General features: G+C 51.6%; 1 protein-coding gene across 1 annotated transcript; it reads left to right on the top strand.

The window, feature by feature from the left end:
• The first annotated feature begins 528 nt into the window (after nt 1-528).
• Nucleotides 529-19,413, top strand: LOC120370724 (complement C1r subcomponent-like). Its single transcript, XM_039485823.1, has 8 exons — nt 529-607; nt 10,244-10,472; nt 10,690-10,882; nt 11,199-11,320; nt 12,157-12,235; nt 14,575-14,709; nt 18,164-18,238; nt 18,524-19,413. Coding segments are annotated over exons 1-8 (1,647 nt in total). The 5' UTR covers nt 529-605; the 3' UTR covers nt 19,336-19,413.
• Nucleotides 19,414-20,474: the final 1,061 nt, after the last annotated feature.

Here is a 20,474-nt window from a genome sequence, read left to right as displayed (position 1 = left end):
TAAGGCAAAGACCTGGCATTATTGATATTTCTAAGGTAAAAAGGAGCAGTTTTTTATTTTTTTAAGAATAAAATGTCAAGCCTTTTTCCACATCAGAAAAATGCCCCCAAAAAGAAGGGCAGGGAGAACACAAATCCTATTTCTTTGTCCTTTTTATGACACCTTTAAAAACAAAACTCCTCAAAATTACGCTTTAATAAAGGGAAATTTTGTTAAGTGTCTCTTGAGCAAGCTTAGCTACACACACACACACACACACACACACACACACACACACACACACACACACACACACACAAATGTGTACAACTCTGTTGGATCTTGCTTTAAAAAAGTAAAGTTCATGGCCACAGTTCCAGCAAAGAGCCAGCAGAGGGCAGCAGAATGTGGGCTAATGAAACCCATTCACGATGCCAATCGCTTTGTAACCCAACTGTCTCTCTTCCCTCCCTCTTCTATTGGTCTTCCCCCACCTCGATGAATTAGATCTGGCAGAGTTAAGAGTTTGCATTTAGTTACAGCTCGCAAGCTGTGGTTAGAGCACTTGGAGAGAGAGAGAGAGAGAGAGAGAGAGAGACATACACACATCAGACAAGACTAAGAACATGTGAGTGCGGCCAATCTGGCCTGGGGAGGGAGGGCATCTTTATGGGGGAGAGGACTGAAGGGTCCAACTCCTTGGGGAAGGATGAGAGGTGGACGGGGTTAAATCCATGTCCCACTATTACCCCATTCATCAGGGCTGGCTCCAGCTTTTTTGCCACCCCAAGCGGCAAAGTGGGGGAAAAAAAAAAGAAGATAAAGCCGATTGGTGGCAACTCAATCGCGCCGCTTCATTTTTCTGCAGCAATTCGGCGTTGGGTTCTTTGCTCCCTCTCTTCCTCTTCGGCGGCACTTCGGCGGCAGCTCAAAGAGGAAGAGAGGGATCAAGGGACCCACCGCTGAATTGCCACCGAAGACCCGGACGTGCCGCCCCTTTCTATTGGCCGCCCCAAGCACCTGCTTCCTTCGCTGGTGCCTGGAGCCAGCCCTGCCATTAATCCTCCTGTTAAAAGTGGTGCAGCGTTTGAATCCCCCTGGCTGATCTCCTTCCAGGGAAGGGGAATGAGTGTATTTTGGAGGAGTGTAATGGCCCCACTCCCCAAGTAACCTCCAGATTGGGACCAGGATGGGAGGAGGCCACTAACCTGCCCAGATTTCCATACCACACCCTGTGGAAAGAGAGAGGTTAATAGCTAGACCTTGCACAGCCCCCACTTCCCTCAAAAGGGGGTCACAGGAGAAGGACCCAGGCATGGCTGGGGATCACTCCCCGCCATGCTGAGGACCTTTGGACTCTGAACTGCTGAGCTGCGCAAGCTCCCAAGCTGACAACAAACACAAGCTGAACCAGGTGGCCCAAAGCCAGGCGGAGGGAAACCTTCAGAGCTTATAAGGCTGGATCTCTTACTGTCTCTTCCCTCACCCCCGCGAATTTCCCCAATAACCCCCCCCAGTTTTGTGAACTAGTTACATGCAGTGTTGCCAATTTAGTGATTGGAAATTTGAATTGAAATTGAAACATTAATACACGCTTTAAAAGCATATAAAGTGTATGATAAAATACGTGTATCTGAAAAAGTATAATAGATTTGAAAAGTATGAACATAGACTAGCTTCCTTATACAGCTGGGTTTTTTATGACAATGTCAGTGCATTCACTTTGGTGATGATGGCCAAACTAATAATTTCAAATTATGATTTGTAAGCAAAGTCTAAATGAGCTCTCCCTGATAGCTAATGATGAGCTGGGGGTTGGGGGCGGGGAAGGCTTCAGGACCAGACTGTATTTACAGTCACACCTAATCTACCTAGGTATCCAGCAAACAGAGATGTGTTGCCTAACCCCAAGTGATAGATTTTGGCTGGGGTTGGGTTACAAACAACTTAAATGGGGGAGTAACAAAATGTTGTTATTCTTATTGTAGGAGTAAAGGGCAGTAGAACTGTACTTAGCCTGTGCTGGTTGAGGGCATCAAGAGAGAGGGTGGGGGCAGGTGTTTTGCTTGATGGTCTGCCTGAGTCACAAGTACTATTTGACCTTCCCCTCTCCCCTGTTTAAAGACAGAGCTGATTAGACTCCATAGATAGTCTTTTGTTTCGTTAAATGACCATTGCAGCTGAAATCACTGATAATCAGGTCTAAGTGTTTCTGTGGGAGAGATGGCCCAGCCTGCACTAGCAGTGAGGTTCCCTCACTGAGAGCTCAGCTGAAATCACTGAGAGCTGGTGGAACCTCAAGAGACCAACTCGCAGAGGTCACAGTGGCAGGTGGCAGCAGAAGGTGACTGCGCAGGGCCAGTGGCAACAGAACGATGGAGTGAACAGTGGCACAATGAACAACAGTGGCCAGAGTGAACAGTGAGCAGCTGGAGGAATGAGCAAGATGCCTTCTTGCCCCCACCTGGGAGGTGAACTCATGTGAAAGCACCTCTGAACTCTGAGACTCCACTGACCAAGGACAACACCGGTGAGGGGGGTGCGGTGGAGGGAAAAGTGAGGGGCACGTTAAATGAACATTTGTTTGTTGGACTATACTTTAGTGACATTGCTTCAGGATGCTAGATTTGTGACTGGGAATGGAAACTTATATAAGTATGTTTTCCAGTAGGCCAAGATTTTTAAAATGCATTATTTGCCAAGGCTATTATCTCACATTGTTGCTAACTTGAGGGGTCATTATGTTGGGGAGTTCCTGTACTAAACGTTTTTATTATTATAATTAATTTTTACATAAGAATGGCCTTACTGAGTCAGACCAATGGTCCATATAGCCCAGTATCCTGTCTTCTGACAGTGGTCAAGGCCAGGTGCTTCAGAGGGAATGAACAGAACAGGTAATTATCAAGTGATCCATCCCATATTGCCCATTCCCAGCTTCTGGCAAACAGGCTAGGGACACTCAGAGCATGGTGTTGCATCCCTCCCCATCCTGGCAAATAGCCGCTGATGGACCTATTCTCCAGGGATTTATCTAGTTCTTTTAAAAATCCTGTTATAATTTTGGTCTTCACAGGGAAACCAAAACTACCAACCCCTGACAAAGAGTTTCACGGGTTGACTTTATGTTGTGTGAAGAAGTACTTCCTTTTGTTTTTTTTTTAAACCTGCTATCTATTAATTTAATTGAGTGACTGCTAGTTCTTGTGTTATGTGAAGGATTAAATAACATTTCCTTATTCATTTTCTTCACACCAGTCAAGATTTTATAGACCTCTATCACATCACCCCTTAGTCATCTCTTCCCAATTCCAAAATATCTTTTTTGGGATGGGGTGACCAGATCTGCACACAGTATTCAAGGTGTGCATGTACCATGGATTTATATAGAGGCAATATGATATTTTCTGTCTTATTATCTATCCCTTTCTTAATGATTCCCAACATCCTGTTTGGTTTTGTTGACTGCCACTGCACATTGAGTGGATATTTTCAGAGAACTATCTACAATGACTCCAAGATCTTTCTTGAGTGTTAACAGCTAATTTAGACCCCATCATTTTGTATGCATAGTTGAGGTTGTTTTCCAGTGTGCATTACTTTGCATTTATCAACATTGAATTTCATCTGCCATTTTGTTGCTCAGTCACCCTGTTTTGTGAGATCTCTTTGTAACTCTTCACAGTCTTCTTTGGACTTAACTATCTTGAATAGTCTTGTATCATCTGCAAATTTTGCCACCTCACTGTTTACCCATTTTTCCAGATCATTTATGAATATGTTGAACAGTAATGGTCCCAGTACCGACCCCTCAGAGATACCACTATTTATCTCTCTCCATTCTGAAAACTGATAATATATTCCTACCCTTTGTTTCCCATCTTTTAACCAGTTATTGATCCATGAGAGGATTTTCCTCTTATCCCATGATGGCTAACTTTTCAAAAGTCAATTTAAATTAAATAAATTTTAAAAAAATTATATTTGTTTTAGAAATCTAGAATTGTTATGTGTTTTGGTGTAATTTGCATTATCCTTATGTTAAATTTGCATTATTCTAACAAAACATTTAATTTATTCATATCTCTTAAATATGTTGCAGGTCAAAGTGAAAATGAAAAGACAAAAAACAATGCAACAATTTTAACAAAAACAAAAAACAACCATGGTGAAGAACACATCAAGAACCAAGAATATATCAACATGTCATCTGAAGGTTCAAGTGATGTATCTACATCCGACCAGCCTGAAGCACAAATACAGCTACCTACTAAAGAAACAGGGTCTCCAAAACCTAAAGGCAGTTCCCGATGTTTCTTGGTCAAAGTGTTCCCATGTATTGAAGTTACAAAAGTTAGCTTCTGGGGCACCTCTTGTAAAAAAGCTTACCAAGAAGGGAAGCTTTCCAATGCTATAATTGGTAAAAGTGGAGGCATAGGCGGCGAGTTCTATGGGCCCGTGGAGCCCAGGCCCCACCAATAATCCCGAGGGTGGGCCCAGCTCCACCAATGTTTGGGCCCCAGGCCCTGTGCTCCGGGGGTCCCCGTGTCGCAATGCCGGGCGCTCTCACCGCAGCGGCAGCTCCCGGGAGAGGCTCCAGCAGCGACTGGGCTCACAGCCCATTGGCCGGGAACCCCAGCCAATGGGAGCTGCCGGGGGCGGTGCCGGAGCTGCCTGGCCGCGCCTCCACAGCAGGGAGAGGGAGGGAGCCACCGGCAGCAGCTCTCAGCGCTGGGCAGAGCGAGCAGCAGGGTCTGTCACTGTCAGACAGACACAGCCGGTGAGCTCTGGGGGCAGCCAGACACACACACACAGCTTGGGGGGGAGAGAGGGGCTGTGGGACGGACACACACACGGACACAGCCAGGGGGTTGTGGGACAGACAGACACAGCCAGGGATGATGGAGACAGACACACACAAGGACACAGCTGGGGGTTGTGGGCAGGGCCAGCTCTAGGTTTTTTGCTGTCCCCCTTCCCAGCCCTGGGCTCCCCCCGTACCCTCCTGCTGCCCCAGTCCTGGGCTCTCCCCACACCCACACACACCCCCTGTCACCCCAGCGCTGGGCTTCCCCCTTTCCTCCCCACCAGTGCCCTCCCTCCACCCTGCTGCTGCCCTAGCCCTGGGCTCCCCACAACAGTGCCTCCCCCCCACACCTCCTTCCGCCCCAGCCCTGGGTCACTGGTAACTCGTTCCCAGGGTGGGTCGTTCAGCCGGAATTTTGGATGTGCACAAAACACAGACAGGATTGGTTCCCATATGCTTACAGAGCTGCAGTAAAGTGGAACAATTTTCAGCTTGTGTGATTGGAGGATATCTGGATGCATATTATAAGACTGTCCTCCATAAATGAGGAAAAGTTGAGGAGCCTTTATTATTCTTTTGTTCCACTCTTTCTTTCTATGGGGAATTTGCCAATGCAATATCACTGTCTTCCTTTCAAACAAACAAAAAGGCAATGGCTGTTGAAAGTAGCAATTCCAGTGCTAATAAGCATTTCTTGCTCAATTTTATCCTACTTTTTCTACAGCAAGTTACAGTGGATCAGTATATTTGATTTGGGAGAAATGAAGTAAAAGCTGCCCAAACGGAGCTTGAGCACTCCTGAATTTTGAGGTGTTCAAATCTGGAAGGCAGGTGCTGGGGGTGGAAGAGGGCTGTGGGCTCCATGGGGGAGCATGGCAGCAACTGTCTGAGCTGCACGGAGCCAGACATGCTGGTCTGAGTGGCATAGTAAGCGGTTTGGGGTTGGAGAAGGGGTAGGAGGTTCCGGGGCAGTCAAGGGACAAGGAGCGGGGGTTGGATGGGGCAGAGATTCGGAGGGCAGTCAGGGGACAGGCAGCAATTGGATAGGCATGGGAGTCCAGGGGGCTTATCAGGGACAGGTAGGGGTGGGGTCCTGGCGGGAAGTTGGGTGGGGTCTCAGGAGGGGGCAGTTGGGGACAAGGGAAGGAGGCTTAGATAGGGGCTGGGGTTCCAAGGGCAGTTGTCTCGGGAGGGGTAATCGGGGACAAGGACCAGTGGTGCTTAGATAGGGGTGGGAGTCCTGAGGGGCAATTGGGGCAGGGGTCTGGGAGGGGGCAATCAGTGGCCAGGGCTGGGATTCAAAGGGCTCTGGGCTGCTGGCAGCCGCGGGAGCCCTGAGCCCTTTAAATCCCAGCCGCCGCCGCAAAGCCTGCGGGCAGCGCAGAGCCCTCTGATTCCCGGCCGCGGCTGGGATTTAAAAGGCTCTGGGCTCCCCCCGGTTGCAGGCAGCCCAGAGCCCTCTGACTCCCGGCCGCGGCTGGGATTTAAAGGACTCAGGGCTCCCCGCGGCTGCCAGCAGAGCCCTTGAATCCCAGCCCCTGGCCGCTGATTGCCCCTCCCCAGACCCCTGCCCCAATTGCCCTCAGGACCCCACCCCTATCTAAGCACCACTGGTCCTTGTCCCCGATTAGCCCTCTCGAGACCCCTGCCCTAACTGCCCCTTGGGACCCCAGCCCCTATCTAAGCCTCCCTTCGCCTTGTCCCCAACAGCCCCCACCTGAGGCTCCACCCAACTTCCCCCCCGGACCCCCCCCCCGACCTGTCCCCTGAGAAACCCCCTGGACTCCCATGCCTATCCCAGTGCTGCCGGCCCCCTGACTGCCCCTCCAAACCTCAGCCCCATCTCACCCCCCCTGCTCCTGCTCCCTTGCCTGCCCCCCAGAACTCCCTACCCCTTCTCCAACCCCCAAACCGCTTACTGTGCCACTCAGACCAGCGTGTCTGGCTCTGTGCAGCTCCAGACAGTTGCTGCCATGCTCCCCCATGGAGCCCACAGCCCTCTCCCACCCCCAGCACCTGCCTTCCAGATTTGAATACCTCAAAATTCAAGCTCCGTTTGGGCAGCTTTTACTTCATTTCTCCCAAATCAGTTTCCCCTGCAAGGTGCCAACTGAAGGTGTTGGAAAACAGAGAGATCGGGTGGCCTCCTAATGCCTGGAAAAGAGACAAAGGCCAGAGGAGGGAGTGTCAGTGCCTGTGCGGACTTCTGGGAAGTGCATGGTGTGGAAGGGGATGCTGTGATGCTTTGGAACAACTCCATACAAAGCCAGTCAGGACTCTGGGGGAGCCTCCTCTCACGGAGCATACTGTCTCCAGGGCAAGAAGCTTACACCTTCCTGGGTCTGACCTCAGAGCATTCAGCTTGCCCTTCCACATCATGCACTTTCCACAGCGAGTCTGCCCAGGCGGGTCCTGGGGCAACCAGAGGTCCCTGCACCCCAACTCCGCAGTCAGATGTGACTCTCAGCCAGACAGTAAAACAGAAGGTTTGCAGGTAAATATGCCCAATGGTCTGGGATGAGATCTGAGTGACTACAGAGAATTCTTTCTTGGGTGCTGGCTGGTGAGTCTTGCCCACATGCTCAGGGTTTAACTGATCACCATATTTGGGGTCGGGAAGGAATTTTCTTCCAGGGCAGATTGGCAGAGGTCCTGGAGGTTTGTTGCCTTCCTCTGCAGCGTGGGGCACTGGTCACTTGCTGGAGGATTCTCTGCACCTTGAGGTCTTTAAACCACAATTTGAGGACTTCAATAACTAAGACATAGGTTAGAGGTTTGTTACAGGAGTGGGTGGGTGAGATTCTGTTGGCTGTATTGTGCAGGAGGTCAGACTAGATGATCATAATGGTCCCTTCTGACCTTAAAGTCTATGAGTCTATGAGATGATGGGAACACAGTTTAAACAGAGCTTGTTGGTACAGAAAACAGAACCCCTCTGTCAGGTCTATCTTAGGGGGTGGGGAGCCCAGAACCAAGTTCTGGGTCTCTCCCCATTTCCCCAGCCAGCTCCAAACTGACACTCCCTCCTCTGGCCTCTGTGTCTCTTCCGGACAAGGAGGCCACCTGATCTCTTTGTCCCCAACACCTTCAGTTGGCATCTTGCAGGGGAAACTGAGGCACCCACACAGTATTCAGAGAAAATATTAACATTCCCACTTCATCACAACAAGTGCAACAAAATATAATACTGTATATTGAAGTAGGCAAGTGCTGCTTCTGACTTTCCACTTTTAATTGACCCTTGTAATCTTGTGGCACTGACGCGTTATAGCTTCATTTTATATCGGCTTACAGGGTGGGAGCGGGGGGGGCACCACCATTTTGGGCCCCACCAAAAATTATACAAACCTGCCGCCTATGAGTGGAGGAGCTTGGTTTGTCAGACCGATCAGTAAATCCAATGCTAACAAACTACATGAAAAGGCTGCAAAACACCATGTCTTTGGAGTGCATCAACATGCAGAAAGTCTTATAAGCCCACTTTCAATCCAATTTTAGAAGTACTTAATGAGGCTGTTAAGAATGCTGGAGACACACAGTTCATGGGAACAAACATGGCTGTGGCATCATACTTTTTATTTAAGCAAAAGATACCACACAATACAAACTGGAGGCCAGTTGTCACTTGTTCATCCTAAAGTTGAACAATGGTTCCAAACAAGACCAGCAAATGGTCACTCTCTTTCTGCAAGAAACTCAACTGACTGGCTAGAAGCATGCGTTGCAACAATGAAAGACTCAACAGTTGAAAAAGTGAAGAACTCTCTCATCACATTAAAAAAATGTGCATACATGGCTGATGAATGCACGATGCAAATGGACATCAAGTATTAAGTCATTGTGTATGTTATCTTGATGTCAGTGGTAAGCCAGTAGATGCATTTCTAAATGTTCAAGTTATAGAAGATACATTGGCTGCATCTGTGACAACCCACATCTTAGAAGAGTTAAATGCTTGTCAATTGGACCCCAAACAGATGGCTGCTTGTGCATTTGATGGAGCTGTAAACTTTTCTGGAAGACATGGTGAGGTGCAAGCTTTGCTCAGAGAAAAGTGTAACCCTAATCTCTCCTACACACACTGCAGAGGCCATCTACTTCAATTAGCACTAGTACAAGCTGCAGACTCTTCAAAAGACATTTTAAAAGCTATACATTTATATTCTTCATTATATTCTTTTTTCTGCAAGAGTCCAAAAAGACTGAATATCTTGGAAAATATAGAAGATACATTGGGAAGTTCAAATTAGTCCAACCTGGGAAAACCTGCTGGCTTTCTCATGAGCAATCCTTGGCTGTTGTCTTAAAATTGCTCCAGGCATTATTACTGGCTTTGGAAACTGTCTACCAAGATGGGACGGATCTAAGTAGTGAGGCTGGTGGATTACTTTTGCTACTATGTTCAGAGAAGACTATTGCCATTCTCTCTCTCTCTTGTAAGTCTACTGTTGAAACCACTTGGGTCATTAAACAATGCCATCTAGGCATCTGCCAAAACAGGAGTAGATCTTTGTCCAGCAATAGAAGCTACATTTGTATCAATCAGAGAGCTATCCATTTAAAAAGTACTGGAAGAAGCAAAGACTTCAGTCCAGAAGTTGACTAATGAAGACATTTATATTGATCCTTATGTGAAGAAGACACAAAGTGTTTGTTAAGACAACTGTAAAAGTACACAGACTTGATTCTTAAAAATCTACAATAGTGACTTCTAGATACTACTCAACCTCTGTGTCCTATAAAAACGCAGACAGTTGAATGGAGTGAGGCACTACCAGCAATGGGGCTGCCATGTGCTCAGGACAGAATAGACAATTTGAGCACAGAGTGGAATATCATACAACGAATGAATGAAGATTTGACTTCAACTTCTATTTTATCATCACTAGTGGTTTGACCTGATTTTTGTGCAGGGGAGAGGCGCGGCTGCTTTCTGTCAGGAAGGGACGCGATGCGGCGGGGGGGGGGGATTCGCAGGGGGAGGGGTGGCAGGCAGGGGCTGGGACCTGCTCCAGGCAGGGACGCGGCGGGGGGGAGGCCCGCGGGGGCCAGGGCCCGATCCAGGCAGGGCCAGGGGAGAGACCCAGCTCCAAATATTGCTGGAGCAGAGCACCCGGCCCTGAATATTCCTGGAGCCCAGGCACCACAGATGTATATAACCTGCGGCCCATGCCAGTGCCCACGGGGTGCGTGCCTAGTCTCCCTTGAAATGGCTTCCTGGTCTGAGGGAACCATATCCTTGGCTAGTACCTGATGCCCAGCTGGTACCTGATTGGATTTTGGGTCTCTTCAATGTCTCCTATGTCTCCATTGGCTCTATAACACCTGGTCAGTACCCAGAGTACCCAGGGGTCCATTGGACTGTGCATGAGCCTTGCATGCAGTTTCCACTGGTTGCATATGGCCCAGATCTATGGCTGGTCTGTAACTCACGCTCCATGTACATTGTGTTCACAGGCTCCCCCTGCTTCTCCTGTGGGGGTCTCTCCTCTTTGGAGTGGTCAGTTCCAGCCCAACCCCAAGGATGCTTTTCGGGGAGATCACATCCCCCAATTACCCCAACCCATACCCCAACAACAACATCAGCACCTGGGACATTACAGTCCCAAAGGGCTTTGTGGTGGAGTTGGACTTCTGGCAGTTCGACCTGCAGCCATCTGAGTCCTGCCTCTCTGACTACGTCAAGGTGCGTGCAGCAGACACCTGGGGTAGGGGTGGGGAGGGGAAGCTGGTGACCTCAGGGCACAATCATTTTTCAACAGCAAGCAGGCTCTCCTTGCTATCCAACAGGCACAGAGGAGAGGGAGGGAGTTGGAGATGCATAGAACAGGTAATGGTGATACATGGAGCAGGTTGAACTTCACGAATTCTCATAATTTCCCCTCCCCCTTTCTCCTTGGCAGATCACAGCAGATAAGAAAGACCTGGGCCAGTATTGTGGCCAGCTAGGCTCAGCGACAGGCAACCACCCAGGAGTCAGGGAGTTTGTGTCCAAAGGGAACCAGATGAGGCTGATGTTCCACTCTGACTTCTCCAACGAGGAGAACGGCACCCTTATCCCCTACATGGGCTTCCTGGCCTATTACCAAGCTGTGGGTGAGTATGAGAGCTCCACACCATGCAGGAGGGGTGCACAGGGCTGTTCCTCACCAGGAGAATACAGAGGAGCCCTGGGCCCCATCCCCAACAGGCAGAGACCCCAGGACAGTAGCCAAACCCGCAGCACCACCAGTACAGAGCTTTCAGTCAGGTTTAACTCTCTCTTCTCTTTGCCCAGCACCCCCTCTCACCTCAGATCTGGATGAATGTGCCCATGGCAATGCCCTTAAAGATAGGGTGAGCAGACAGCAAATGTGAAAAATCGGGAAGAGTATGGGCAGTAAAGGCTAAAGCCTTGCGTGTTCCCCAACAGGAATCCAGTGCCCACAGCCTGTGCCAAGGGACCAGTTCACCCTCATCAAAGACTTGCAGCCCCTGTACCGATTTCATGACTATGTCAATGTCAGCTGCCAGACTGGGTATGAACTGATGGAGGTGAGGCCCTCCTTCCCTCCACCCTCCTGCTCTCTTCTCCGATCCTCCTTTCTTCTCTTCTGCCGAAGTCTCCTCCTTTCCAGTCTCTTCTCCTTCTTCCAATCTCCTCCCCGCTCTTCAGTCCCTGCCTTTTCACAGGAACGGGTGATGTCAGGCAGCAGCGACTCCAGGCACCAGCGCTGCGAGGCCCGCTGGTCCTGTGGATTCGATGGCAATTTGGTGGCGGGTATGCCAAAGCCACGGGACCAGCGGACCTCCTGCAGGCAAGCTGCCGAATCCGTGGGACCGGGGACCTCCCCCAGGCAAGCAGCTGAAAGCCGCCTGACTGCCATGCTTGGAGCGGCAAAAAAGCTAGAGCCAACCCTGATGTCAGAAGATTAACAAAGAACATTGTCATCGCTCTCCAGAATGTTTTGGAAGCAGGACTCACTCCCTGGAGGGTCCCCCCAGGTTCCGCAGAGTCTGCTCTGGGATCTGATGAAAGGCAGAAGGACTCCCCTGCCCTTCTCTCCTGCCTCACCCCAGGAGTGGGTGTCTCTGGGGTGGAATCAGAGATTACCGTTTTGGTGACTGCAGGTTTTTCTGGCTGGAATAAAAGAGCTGCATCATGAGCCTGCTGAAATAAGAGTAGCCAAGGCAATGCATGACAAAGGGGTAGGAGTTTGGGTAACGAGGAAAAGTTCAGGGATCACAGAAGGGCACTGAAGTGGACATCAGGAGCAGCGTTGGGCAACAGTGAGAAGGCAGATGCCAGGCTCCATCCCCATGATTTAGGGTAGGGGGCAGGGACCTGAGGTTACATGTGGTCCTCGGCTCTTCTCTTCTTTTTCCTGCAGGGTGACCAGAAGTTGGCATCCTTCAGCGCTGTCTGCCAGGATGATGGGACTTGGCACCGACCCATGCCCCGGTGTGAAAGTGAGTCAATAACCCCACCCCCACACATGGATTATCCTCCCGAACTGATCCCCGACCTGAAGGGGTGAGTGGGGAGTACATCCTCCATAACCCACGTAGTCTTTTGCCTTTCTATTGTCAGCAAGGGGACTCGTTTTGACAGTATCTTAGGTATTGTGGTCCTTAGGCATAGGTCTTACTGGGACCTAGACTGAGTCCACCCCTCCCCAAAATCATTGCACTCAGGGGGGTATCAAATGGCCACCATGCTTTCCACTGGGGCAAGGCAACATTTTTGAAATAAAAACTTGTTTAGTACATGTCATAAACAGTTAGTTAAGGGTTAAGGTTTGTTTTTTACCTGTAAAGGGTTAACAAGCAGTACCTGTGAACACATGACCAGAGGACCAATCAGGGACAAGATATTTTTAAATCCCTGTGGAGGGAAGTTTTTTTTTCTGTTCTTTGTTTTTAGAGAGTCTCTCTTGGGAGTTAAGGGAGTCCAGACATCTTAATCAAGTCCTCCCAAGTTTCTGCAATAAATTCTTCTATTTAAGCTAGTGAGTATTAGCAAGGAACTAGTATTCTTATACTTTTATTTCTGTATTTGCAATTCTGTGTTTTGCTATAGAATTTCTTTAATTCTGTACTGTTATTGCTTTTACTGAGAAAGAAAGGAGGGGGGATTCTCTCCAGAGATTGATAAGTTTAGACCCTGTGTATTGTTCCATCTTGGTATTACAGAGACAGTTACTTTCTTTTTATTCTTTAATAAATCTTTTCTGTTAAGGACTTGGTTGATCTTTCCTTGGGTGAATTCTCAGGGAAAGGGGAGGAGGGAGGAGGACGGCATCCCTCTGTAGTTGGATCCCGGTATCTCTCCTAGGAAAAGGGAGGGGGGAGGAAGCAGGGGGGAATGGTTTATTTCTCCTAGGTGTAAGAACTCCATGGATTTGGGGCTCTTGGGATCCCCAAGGATTTTGGGGAAGGACTGTGTCCCAATACACGTACATTATTGGGTGGTGGCAGCTTTTACCAGATCTAAACTAGGATTTTAGTTTAGGGGAGTCCATGCAGGTCCCCATTTTGGAACCCAACAGCTCTAAGTGGGGGTGAGACCTATGACATGGTTGGCAGCGGTGACGAACCTGAGAGCCATACAGAGGCAAGGCTTTTCTACCAAAGGGGGTTTAAAGCAGTTTTTCAGGGTTAGAAGAAATTTTCAGCTACGTTGGCTGGAGGGAAAGAGGGTTTTCTAACAAGGCTTTTGTTAGAAGGGACACCTACTGAGAGGGTACTTAGCAATTTGCAAGAGACAATTGCAAGACCGGTTTGTTTAGTGCTGTGAGGAGGAGGGGGACACTTTTTTCTCTTTCTCAGTCTAAAGCACAGTTGGTAGCTGTGAACCAGCTACATCAGCATAACACCAAATGCAAATACAGAGTTTTTGTTTCTTTTCTATTCAGTCTGTCCGGGAATAGAAAGGGGTAGGAATTGGGGGAACCAGTTCACTCACTGCAGAGGGGTGTGGCCAGCACCAGAAAGCAACACCAGCAAGCCACACAGAAAATTCACTGACTGCAGAGGGGTGTGGCCAGCACCAGAAGGCACAGACATGAGTGATACACTTGAAAAAATGGACCTTGCTAGATTGCAATTGCAATTACTTGAGGCAGAAAAGGAGAGGGAGGAAGCTACCCACAAGAGGGAGGAAGCTAACCACAAGAGGGAGATGGAGGTACTACAAGCCAGGGAAGCTAACCACAAGAGGGAGATGGAGATACTACAAGCCAGAGAGGCTGACCACAAGAGACAAATGGAGTTAAAAGACAAAGACCTGGAAATAGCAAGGGCTACTCCACCTGTTCCAGCCCAACCCAACAACCCTTCTCCAGCCACTGTTCCCCATCCCAAGAAATTCCTCACCTACAGGACAGGTGATGACGTTGACCTATGACAGTACAAAAATAGCCTTTCCCCTCCCCCCAAAAAAACTATTGCAAAAAAACCTTCTGATGTTCTCATTTTTTGTTTTTGTTTTTTGCAATATTTTTCTGACTTTAATCAGAATTATTATTGAAATATGTAACCCTTTTTGATGAAAATGTTGATAAATTAAAAAACTAGGTCAGCTTTGAACAACTTTGAATTTTTGTGTGCCTTTTTCTCCATTTTCCAAGCAGCGATAGTCTCTGCCAAGTGAGGACTGGACCTGCATCCCCTCCAGCGGGCTCATAGACAATCCCTACATCCCTCCCTCACATTGGGCTCCAGCTGAGTCCAGCATGAGTCTCCGAACCTCACTGCTGCAGTGAGTGCTGTGGCTCCCCCTTGACTCCTCTCTTTGTTCTCTTTTGTAGTTGTGAGCTGTGGTGACCCCAAAAATCTCACCAACGGGGCCTTCAATTATGTTAGCGAACACGGGAACAACAACTACCAGTCAGTGATCACCTACCGGTGTGAGGAGCCTTATTACCACATAGTCAAAGGGAGTGGTGAGTCCTGACCCAGGAAGAGCCATAGCAATCTGAGCTGGGAAAGTAACAGGATGGTTCATCCCCTTTAAGGGCAGTAGAGAGTCTAGGTGTCAGTCAACCTCAGGTCCATGGCATGGCTCTTTCAGGATCCAGGAGTTTGGGGGAACATGAGGACCTGGGGAATGGCAGAGGCAGACATGGGAGAAAGGAAGCCATTCTGGGGAATTAGTGTTTGGGGAAAACCAAGACTACTATTTCTTTAAGGGCCTGGGATCAGGAGCCTTCTAATGGAGAGTGGAGGCAAGGCTCCCTTCTTCCCAGCTGATTAGGATGAGCCTTGGGAAGGAGGGCAACGTATTTGCTGCCTCGTTTCTCCTAACAGGGGGGCTGATGAGCTTTTCTCATGTGGGGCTGGAAGAAGTGAATTGAAAGAGGGCCAGCTGGGAGTAGCTGGTTTAAGGCTGCTGCTGGCCTGAATTAGCACAGTCCCAAAAGGAAGGTGGTGGAACTGTTGAATGCAAGGAGAATAAACCTGCCTGAATTATTACACAGGCCCAGGAGGGGGCTGTGGGACTCCTGACCAGGAGGGGGCCTGTTCAGGGCCGGCTCTGTTTTTTGCTACCCCAAGCAAAAGAAGTTTTGGCTGCCCCCCACCCCAACCCTGGGATTTCTCCCCCGCCCACCAGTGCCCTCCCACAACTGCATCCCCTGCCGCCCCAGTCCTGGGCTCTCTCTTCCCCCCCATCCGCACCCCCTGCCGCCCCAGCCCTGGGATCCCCCCCCAACGTGACCACCTCGTTCACCACAGCAATCCCTGTTTACACTTGCAGGGGGGATCAAACCATTTCTCCTATTTTTATTTCACTTTAGTATAAATCTCATCCCCGCAACCCCATCTTTAGTGCTCCAAATGCACATGGAAGGCATAGAGACTAACCCTCAAACCTTGTACCTGGAAAGGGATGGGGATCTAGTAAAGAGGGTTCAGGCATAGGAGGGGGTGTGGGGGTGTTTGGGGGCTCTACACTGGCAGAGAAGCGGGGTGTGATGTACTCGTGGAGGAGGGTGGAGGAGGAGAGGGGTATCAGGAGGGTTGCGGGAGAAGAGGTGCAGGGGAAGGGGGAGGTGCAGGAGGAGAGAACAAGGGGAGAGGTGCGGGTGAAGGGAGAGTACAAGGGGAAGGAGCGATGTGGGGAGGTACAAGTGGAGGGGCTGTGAGTGGGATGGGGGGTGCAAGGGCTGAGAGGGGCAGGCACTGACAGCTGCTTCCCCAGCCCCGTGCAGGCAGAGCCGAGAGGACAGACACTGACCCCCAAGTGCCTGAGCCGCGGGGGTCCCCTGGTGGGGCAGTATCCGCTGCCCCACTTGGAGCTGGGCTCTGCCTCTCCTCACCCAGGGCAGGCAGTGCGGGGTTGAGGCGGGGGAGGTGTGAGGCGGGCTGGGTCTGGGGGCAGCTCCCTGGCAGCTCGGGCTGCCCAGCCACTCACCCCATCAGCACGTGAGCCAGAATCCGCGCCCCCTGTTCAGCCTGGCAGTGCCCTGCACAGCCCACTTGGGCCGGGAAACACCGCGCCGCCCTTGGGAGACTCAGAGCAGAGCAGTGGTAGCAGCAGGACCCCTCCTGCATCCTGGGCCCCACTTCCCTCCCTCCCTCCCCGGCTCCTCACACACAGGCTGGACTGCAGTTCAGGCTGCCCTGCTGCTGGAGGGCATCATCCCCTGGAGCTGAGCCCCTCTTGCCACCACAGCCCGGGCTCAGCTCCGGGGGACGATGCTTGGGCTCTCCAGCGGCAGGGCTGCCTGAACTGCAGTCCAGCCTGTGCAACTCAGGCTGCCGTGAGCGCCAACTAGATAATGAAACTAGAACTGCAGGGTCAGTTCCAGCTCAGCCTGAAAGCCTGGGCTGAGCAGGAACATCTTGGTTGAAGGCCGGCTCCTGGCTTTTTGTGCCCCAAGCAAAAAAAAAAAAGGGGGGGGGGAGGGAGGCTGGAGTGCCACCCCTTGGAAAGTGCCGCCCCAAGCACATGCTTGGAGCACTGGTGCCTAGAGCCGGCCCTGGGCCTGTCTCTGAATTAGCACACAGGCTCCCAGGAGAAGGGTGGGGGTGAGGAGCTAAAGAGTTCTGTGCTCTGTTCAAAAGTTAATAAATAAGCTAGTAAAGGGGTAATCTTGGTCTAAGTGCTGTGATGTGGGAGTAAACCATTGCAAGAGCCAAGAGGTGGGAGGGCAGTGGAACTGCAGGGCCGTGCTGTGCCACATGGGGGTGTGCTTGGGGACGGTGCCTCCTACACTCCCTCAGATCCCATCTCCCCACGCAGCCCCTTGGGCCTAGGCTAGAAGCATCCCCCTATCCATTCCATTCCCCATGGCTCCTAGTTCCCTGTGCTCTGGAGTGGGGCTCTGCCCCCTCTTTGAGAGATGACGCCCCAGGCTCACAGTGCAGGTGGAAGACTCTTGAGCTCCTCTCTCTTGGCTCAGTCTGAACCTATTCTCACCTCCTCCTGCCCCCCTTCACCCAAAAAAACCCCAACAAAACTTCTTCAGGGGCTTGAACCCCTCAGCCACTTGCAAAGATCCTCACATTTCCCCCACCCCCTCCCTAGTCATGATTGTTCCATGCCAGGTGTATTTAGCTCATTGAATCTCTCCCAGAACTCAGTGTCATGGTATGTGGAATCAAGGAATCCCGTCCTTCTTACACAGGAGGGACAGGGGTGGCTCTAGACATTTCGCTGCCCCAAGCAGGGCGGCATGCCACGGGAGGCGCTCTGCCTGTCGCTGGTCCCGCAGCTCCGGTGGACCTCCCGCAGGCATGCCTGTGGAGGGTCCGCTGGTCCCACAGCTCCACTGAAGCCACGCGGGACCAGCGGACCCTCCGCAGGCAAGCCTGCGGAAGGTCCACCGGAGCCGCCTGCCGCTCTCCCGGTGACCGGCAGAGCACCCCACACGGCATGCTGCCCCAAGAACGTGCTTGGCGTGCTGGGGTCTGGAGCCGCCCCTGCGGAGGGATGTGTTAGATAAACCAGCTGCACACGACAGATACAGATAAACCAGCTCAAATTGACCTGAGATCACACCCTGAACTCTATTCAGCACTCAGGTCATCTAGTGACTGAATAATATAACTTCCAATGAGCATCTCATTATTCCTCAATCCCCTCCAGCCCCCTGAGCCTTTCTGTGGTTCTTCTCTGAGCTCTCTCAAACTTGTCACTATCTCTCTGGAACTGAGGGGCCCAGAGCTGAGCAGAGCATTCCTGCTGGAGGCTCTCCAGATGGAGCAGAGAGGGACCACCCCCTTCCTGTCTGATGTGTGATGCCTCTGGGATTGAGGGTCCCACAGCTGAGCACAGCATGCCAGGTGGGGTTGTTCCAGTGCCCTAGAAAGAGGGACTATCTCCCCATTCCGCTTGTGCCTGATTATCACTTCCTGCAGCCTTTGGTTTCATTATCTTCTTCTCTTTTCCCTCAGATACATACAACTGCTCTGCTCAGGGCTCCTGGGCTGACCAAGATGGCCATGAGGACATCCCAGTGTGTTTACCAGGTAAGTAGGGAACATCTCACTGTGTTCAGCACTCAGCAATATGCCTTCAGAGTCAGCACAGACCAAGGGAGACAAGCAGAGAGAGGGAGAGAGAGATGGAGAAGTGGAGCTGACAGTAATGTGGGACTGTCTGTGAGGGAGGTGGCAATGTAGGAGATGGAGAAATCCAGATGGAAAGGCAGCAGGAGGGCAGGGAAGCAGGGAACTGAAAGGTATGGGGAGACGAGAGAGAGAGAGCAGAAGAGAGCATGTAACAGCCTCCGTGGTTCCTGTCCCTCTTCACAGTGTGTGGGAAGCCAGACAAACCCATCACTGGAATCCAGCGGATCATCGGTGGCAGCACAGCACCGCCGGGAAGCTTCCCATGGCAGGCAAAGACACACATCTTTGGGCTCGGGGGTGGGGCGCTGCTGGGTGACCGCTGGATCCTGACAGCTGCTCACACCATCTACCCCAAGAAACACAGCTCAGTGACAGGGATAGGTGGGAGGATGAGCCTTGCTGAGGTGGCTAAGAAGATCGAAGTGTTCCTTGGCCACACGGAGGTGAATAAGATCCACGAGCTGGGTAACCACCCCATCCGCAACGTGTCTGTGCATCCCGACTATGACCATGATGATGAGAACAACTTCAATGGGGACATTGCACTGATTGAACTGCGGGACCCAGTGCCACTGGGCCCTGACCTGCTGCCTGTCTGCCTCCCAGATGCTAGTAACAGCACTTTCTATGCCAAAGGATACACGGGCTACGTGAGCGGCTTTGGGGTGGAGAAAAATTTTCTCGCAGACCGACTGAAATATGTATCACTGCCAGTGGGTGACCAGACAGCCTGCAAGAAATGGCTGCAGGGAAAGGAGGTCAGTGGGAAGGCCATGGTGTTCAATGAGAACATGTTCTGTGCTGGCTCGCCCAGTGGGGGGAAAGATACCTGCCAGGGGGACAGTGGGAGTGTCTTCACGGTGCAGGATTCAGAGAGCGAGCGCTGGATAGCCACCGGGATTGTCTCCTGGGGCATCGGCTGTCACAAGAGCTATGGCTTCTACACCAAGGTCATCAACTACCTGGACTGGATCAAAGAGATAACAGGGATGTAGAGGCTCTGAATGCCACTACCCTATTGGCTGAAGGCTCAGTGATGTCACATAGGTATCCAGACACCCACACATCATTGGCTGAAGCATCGTGATGTCAAAGGATTGTGATGTCAAAACTGCCATAGCAGTGGCTGAATTCTTGGTGACATCGTCAAAGCTTCCCAAAGCCTCTGTGCCATTGATTGAAGCTTTGTTGATGTTCTAAGGTTTCCAAATGCAACTTCACTATTGGGTGAAGCCAGTGATGAGCTGCCAAAATGCTAACAACCGGTTCCCTCCTCCTCACCCCATGAGGGGTCATGCCCCCCCCACTCCTGCCCCATCCAACCCCCCCATGTTCCTTGACAGCCCCCCCCCAGACCCATGCCCTATCCACCCCCTTCCCTGTCCCCTGACTGCCCCTTACCACCCCATCCAACCCCTTCTCTCATTCCTGATGGCACCCGGGACCCCTACCCCATCCAACCACCCTTCTCTCTGTCCCCTGACTGTCCCTGGAATCCCTACCCCTGACTGCCCCACCGCCCCATCCAACCCCTGCTCCTTCCTGACTGCCCCGGGACCCTTACCCCGTTCAATCCCCCTGTTCCCTGCCCTCTGACCGCTCCCACACTAATCCACCCCCGCAACTCCCCTGCCCTCTTCCAACACCCCCTCCCTGTTCCCTTACCATCCTGCCTGGAGATGGGGGCTCAGCTGGGCTGGACCTGGGGGCCGGGCAGGCAGGAGCCGCGCCGCCCGGCTGGACCTGGGGGCCGGACCCGGGGGCCAGGCAGGCAGGAGCCGCGCCGCCCGGCTGGACCTGGGGGCCGGACCCAGGGGCCAGGCAGGCAGGAGCCACTCCGCGCTGCCCGGCGAGGTCACAGCTGGACCCGGGAAGCAGGATCCGCACCGCCCAGCCCCAGGGTCCAGCTGCGACCTCGCCGGGCGGCGCAGCGCCTGGAGCCCTCCTCCCGCTGGCGCTCCCCACCCCAGCTCAAGCTCACCTGGTGGAAGCCGCTGCTTTCTTCTCAGCCCTCCCAGGCTTCCCGCGCGAACAGCTGATTCACGGGAAGCCTGGGAGGGGGAGGAGAAGCCAGAGGAGCTTCTGAAGAGGAGGCGGAGTGAGGTGAGCTGGGGCTGGGGGAAGGGCAGGGAGC

The sequence above is a fragment of the Mauremys reevesii genome, linkage group 1 (genome assembly GCF_016161935.1).
Source record: "Mauremys reevesii isolate NIE-2019 linkage group 1, ASM1616193v1, whole genome shotgun sequence".
NCBI lineage: Eukaryota > Metazoa > Chordata > Testudines > Geoemydidae > Mauremys > Mauremys reevesii.
This window is presented reverse-complemented; position numbering and strand designations above follow the sequence as displayed.

Bases quoted from the DNA above. Each gene is read 5' to 3' on its own strand.
- LOC120370724 (XM_039485823.1), top strand. The intron at 10,883-11,198 runs GTGAGTATGAGA...GTTCCCCAACAG, and splicing joins GGCCTATTACCAAGCTGTGG to GAATCCAGTGCCCACAGCCT. The intron at 14,710-18,163 runs GTGAGTCCTGAC...CTTTTCCCTCAG, and splicing joins CCACATAGTCAAAGGGAGTG to ATACATACAACTGCTCTGCT.